The sequence below is a fragment of the Phaseolus vulgaris genome, chromosome 1 (genome assembly GCF_000499845.2).
Source record: "Phaseolus vulgaris cultivar G19833 chromosome 1, P. vulgaris v2.0, whole genome shotgun sequence".
Classification (NCBI taxonomy): Eukaryota; Viridiplantae; Streptophyta; class Magnoliopsida; order Fabales; family Fabaceae; genus Phaseolus; species Phaseolus vulgaris.
The window spans coordinates 6,166,599-6,172,198 of record NC_023759.2 but is presented as its reverse complement, the minus strand read 5'-3'; the positions used below and the strand labels follow the sequence as shown (position 1 = coordinate 6,172,198).

Below are 5,600 nucleotides of genomic sequence, written 5' to 3'. Positions count from 1 at the left end.
TGTCCTAGTCAATTAATAAAATAAATAAATACTATATTTTCTTCACCATTTTTTTTATCATCAACATTTCTACACCATTAAACGTTAGAACATAGAAAGGTCAAGTTTGAAAGCTAGCTTGGGCAATTTTTGTTTTTATTTTTATTTTCCCACTAGATTCACTTTTGAATGCATGAATTTGAATTATTTTGTCCTCATCATGTTCTTATTGACTTCACTCGTATTTTCCGTCAGATCACTCACCATTCAAATGATTTCACTTTACAGCTTTGAAAAACCCCCAGCAAAAAAAAAAAAAAGCTTAAAAATGTTGTCAACTTCACACACAGACAAGAAATGGAAATGTGTCCTATAATGTAAATTTATGCATAATGGTCTGAAATATATAATCTCAAAAAGTATTCCCATCTTAGCTTTATAAGTTTTGGAATCATCCTTTCTTTTGAGGCAAAGGCTTATGTTGTACTACAAAAGTTATCCGTATGCTCCGCTAGTGCCAGTCTTCAATAATACAAATAAGTATCAACATTCAGCACGTTTCCATAGTTTTCTAAGATTTGCTCAATCAATGAGATCATGGCTAGTGTGAAAAGCACACTTGTTTTTCTTTCTTCGATTGGTTTGGTCAATGGGTACAAGTACTCTTATTTTTTCTAGGAACTTTTTTTTTTTAAGGAGTAGGCGGTTTTTTTGAATGTAAGGTAGATTTTTGTATAAGGTTGAGGTATCCTCAAATACCTCATATTTATTCATGATGGAAAAATGTAGGCGGAAGCAACACAAACAATCACGAATCAACTGAAAAAAATAAATGACACAAGATTTAACGTGGTTCGTTCGCCAACTGTAACCTACATCCACACGGGCAACTATTAGGTTTTCATTTTTGTCCTGTTGCACGCCAATTACAAGTACAATTATCTCTTTAAATAGAGATTATAAAAGGGACACAATAATTAAACTCACTCACTAAACATGGTGTCTAGTCAGCCCAACCCAATTGGTTCTGGTTTCATACCCAACAATCTCCCACTTGAAGTCACAGAACAATGTTTACCTGCGCTTCAACTGTGTACAATGATTAAACTCACTCACTAAACATTGTGTCTAGTCAGTCCAACCCAATTAGTCTTGACTTCATACCCAACAATTCATTCGTTTTTTACTGATAAAAAAAACTCAATGAGATCTTCATGCATGACATGGATTCAAAAGTTGTAGCACACATTTCATTAGTCACAAAATTCATGAGTTACTATTTTGCATCCATGGTTTACTAATAGAAGAAGAGGTGGAATTTGGTAGTGTATAGGAACTTTAAATATATCTTTTTTATTTGTTGATTTTAATTTTAATGTCTAGTTTATGTAAGGTTTGTTATATAATTGATTAGGCCATTGGGTTATTTGGACCATGTAGATTCATATTATGTATGCTTAATATGGAACAAGATTTTTATAGGACTACCCTAAATAGTTTATTGTAAAAGGGTTGAAATTTTATTTATTATTACTTTTACTGTTGATAAAAAAACTAATTACAGATCTTCTAGATTTCTATACATTAAAAGTGATTAGTCAAATTTCTTACAACAAAAGTTGAATAGTAGTTTATTTATAAAACTAGTGAGTTTCACACTTGGTACCGGCCATTTGCAAAATGGAAGAATCAAGGTATGGTTTGAATTATCATTTCATATTTAATGTCAACTCATGTTTCAATTGAGATTGTTGTTGGGGGAAGAGAATAGAGGTATTCATATACACATTTTTTTTATATCATGTTCTGCTAGATATGGCATCATAACGAAATTGCTTTGCATGTTTTATTTGATCAAATTAGCATCCAACACGTGTAAAATCTTTATTTGGTGGAACAAGCCAATCTTGTTCATTTGGTTTTGGTACTACAAGACAAAGCGTGTCCTATTTTTGTCCACATTTTTGTCCACAAAAGTTAAAGGAAACCAAAAGGGATCCTCTATAAAAAAATTTCTGTTTTTTTCTCCCTTTGCCGCATGAGTGAAACATTATCATGGAATAAAGAAAAAGGTTTCTTTCTCCCTTTTATATTTTAATATTTAAGATCTTGAGATTCCACACTCACAATTGTTTGTTCCTTCTTTTGTCCTACTCAACCATATTCTTCATAGACACAACATAGTCCAATAGACAACCTCACCCAATTCTATGTTTTAACCTAATCTCAAACAACTCATGTTCTTGTTTTATATATTTAGGTTCCAAATCAATCCAACCAAATCCAACTTTGCTTCCTTGAACTTTTGAAATGGCCACTACTCTCTCTGAAGCCTATAGAGACCACCCTCTCCATCTCCATCATATCATCCCCTTAGACTTTTCTTCACTTAGAACCTTACCTGATTCCCATGCATGGCCTCAAACTGAAGATGGTCATCATCATGATGATCATGATGATGATGATCATGGAGGTGGATCATGCATACCCATCATTGACCTCATGGATCCTAATGCCATGGAACTCATAGGCCTTGCTTGTGAGAACTGGGGTGCCTTCCAACTGAAGAACCATGGCATACCCTTGAATGTTGTTGAAGAGGTTGAAAAAGAGGCAAAGAAGCTCTTTGCCCTCCCCGCCGACCGGAAGTTGAAGGCCCTACGATCCGCCGCTGGGGCCACCGGCTACGGCCGAGCACGGATATCATCCTTCTTCCCCAAACACATGTGGCATGAAGGATTCACCATCATGGGGTCTCCATGCGATGATGCCAAAAAGATTTGGCCTAATGACCATACACGGTTTTGGTAAGTAAAAATGTTATGTAGAATCTCATGCACTTCCATGCAACGTGCACAATCAAATGCTAATACACACTCTCTTTTGGTAACATCAAATTCTAATTTCCCCCCAATGGAATCCACTACAACATGATTTTGGTTTCATATTAAAAAGAGTTTCATCAATTAGTTCATAGTTTAAACAATTCTTCATTGAAAAACGCGTGTAGCTAGTAAACGGGCATGCCTCAGCACTCCTCTTTCCAAGATAAAATAATAAACGAAAGGAATAAAGAAAAATTGTTGCTTTTGTCCTCATTGGCTATATGATTAGATTTTTTTATGCCATCACATGAACATGATAAAATAACTAGTAAAAAGTTTGTTTTTTTCAAAATAATTAGATGAAATAACTTTTCCATAAAATGTTGACATGTAGAAGGTTTTTCTAATATTAAATAACCTCCCCATCACCCATTGGAATCAACGGTGGTAGAAAATTCAGATCATTTAGTGGAAATCTTAAATTTAAACTTTATCATCATAGCATTGAAAAAAATATCAAAGAACCTTTGATACAATTAATTTTGTCCGTTACAAAACGTCTCTCTATATACATATATACAAAGAATACATACAACTTAGGTGCAGCTTTGGCAGCATTATCATTGACGTGTCTATGGTGATGTATGTCAAAGATTATACTATAAAATTTGAATTAGAAAATGACAGCAAAATATACTTAACAAACTAATTGAAGTTTATGAAATGTTGAGGATAGTGTTTAAGAAGTGAAAAGTTTGACAGTGAAAGATGAGAAGCTAATAAAAATCCAACAAAATTGTGTTTATGCAGCAACATAATGGAGAATTACCAGAAGCAAATGAAGATGCTAGCAGAGAAGCTAACCCAGATGATGTTGAGGTTGTTGGGGATCTGTGAGGATGAAAAGGGGTGGGTTGGTTCAAGGAACCTGTGTGAAGCTGTTCAGCTGAACTTCTACCCTTGTTGCCCAGAGCCTAACAGAGCCATGGGTCTTGCCCCTCACACAGACACTTCCCTCTTGACAATCCTCCACCAAAGCCAAACCAATGGACTCCAAATCTTCAAGGAGGGTGCAGGGTGGGTCCCTGTGCACCCTCACCCTAACACCCTTGTTGTTCACACCGGTGACATTCTCCACATCTTGTCCAACTCAAGGTTCCCTTGTGCACTGCATCGTGTCATGGTGAACAGTGAAAGGCAAAGATACTCTGTGGCCTATTTCTATGGCCCCCCTTTGGATTATGTACTTTCTCCATTGCTTCTCAGCTCCTTCCCTCGTTTTCGTTCTCTGTCTGTCAAGGAGTATATTGCCATCAAGGCCAAGAACCTTGGTCAAGCATTGTCTTTGATTACCACCATTCAAAACTAATTAATCTTCATATTTTTCTTTTTCTTTTTACTACTTTAAATCATCTCTCTCCATTCATATTTATTTTTATCCACAAATAATAAATAAATTAACCTTGTATCCCAATCTAATGATAATAAAATAACAGTCCAATAATAATATAATAGTTGGGTTATTTCAAAATGTGTATCAGACTAACTTTTTGCATATTCTACCACTCAAATATTAACTTTTCATATATTGTTATAACCTAATATCTAATAAGTATTTTTATTTACTTTATTGTTGTTATGGAGTACTTATAGTCAAAAGTAATCATTAATATGGTTAAATATACCAATATACATTAAAATTATTAAAAATTAACTTTTTAATCAATATATATAAGGTGTTACCACTAATAATATCAACTATATAATATTTGTTTCGACTAAACCTTTAATATGGAAATCGCAAATACTTTAGAAAAAAAATTAAAAATAATTTATATTGAAAATAAAAAATTATATAAGTTAACTTAAACATAATATCTTTAATTAATTTGATTTCTTTTCTTATTGGACTAGTTAATAAATTAAAGGCTGAAAGGTCGAAATAAATTGAAAACAAGCAAAAATGTTAGTGGAAGTATGAGGTGAAAAGGAGTATAAGTGTCAAGGTTAAATGGAGACACCCATAAATATGTGAATAAAATTAATTAAGTATAAAAAGTAATTACTCTGAGATAAGTAGAAAGATTAAAGTAACGTGTGACAGATCCAATAGATCCATGAGCAAATAGTATAAATAGATAAGATAAAGTTTAATTTTTCTGAATGATTTAAGAAAAATATTGAGTTGATCATCAAAGTGTTCTCGGAGGTACCACTCTACACGTCGAGAGACCAAGAGAAATTAAGTAGATATCGAAAACCAAGAAGAAAGATGAATCAGAAGAACGAAGGAAAGGTGAAGTGAATTCAGAAGACACTCTGTCTCATTCATACTTGTGCAAGTACGTTTATAAAAACCTCCTTCTATGTGGATAGAGAGATGAATATTCTAAAAAATATTATCAATAAAAAATATTTCGGTGTCTCAAAAAATAAATAATGGGTTTTCTTAGTTGAAAAAAATACATAATAAGTGATAAAAATATTGGGTTGTTTATCTAAACCTAATTAATAAACTCGTTAAAGAAATAATAAATGAATTATAAAGAACTGTATTAATCGTTCACACTTTCCAATAAAATTTTCCACTACTAAACATTTTTTAAAAGAAATCATTCTTCAATGTTAATTTTTAATTGGAATATAATAGAGGAAATAAAAATAAAAATAGAGGCAGGTCAATTGAGTCCTTTTCAAATTGGTTTCTTTTAGCATTTTGCTTCTTTGGTTAATGGGAAAACTTGGATGTTGAAAAGTCTAACGTGCTCCTCATTGTTTTTATATATATGTGGCTTA

The 5,600-nt window shown here is 32.8% G+C and overlaps 1 protein-coding gene across 1 annotated transcript; it reads left to right on the top strand.

Moving 5' to 3' along the window:
• The first annotated feature begins 2,163 nt into the window (after positions 1-2,163).
• Positions 2,164-4,213, top strand: LOC137813359 (gibberellin 3-beta-dioxygenase 1-like). Its single transcript, XM_068615545.1, has 2 exons — positions 2,164-2,786; positions 3,615-4,213. The coding sequence occupies exons 1-2, from the start codon at positions 2,290-2,292 to the stop codon at positions 4,171-4,173; spliced, it is 1,056 nt and encodes a 351-aa protein (XP_068471646.1). The 5' UTR covers positions 2,164-2,289; the 3' UTR covers positions 4,174-4,213.
• Positions 4,214-5,600: the final 1,387 nt, after the last annotated feature.

What these genes read in the sequence shown, in the direction of transcription:
- LOC137813359 (XM_068615545.1), top strand. Translation starts at nt 2,290, where the DNA reads ATGGCCACTACTCTCTCTGAAGCCTATAGAGACCACCCTCTCCATCTC. An exon ending in AATGACCATACACGGTTTTG is followed by an intron (nt 2,787 to 3,614) that starts GTAAGTAAAAAT and finishes GTGTTTATGCAG; the next exon opens with CAACATAATGGAGAATTACC.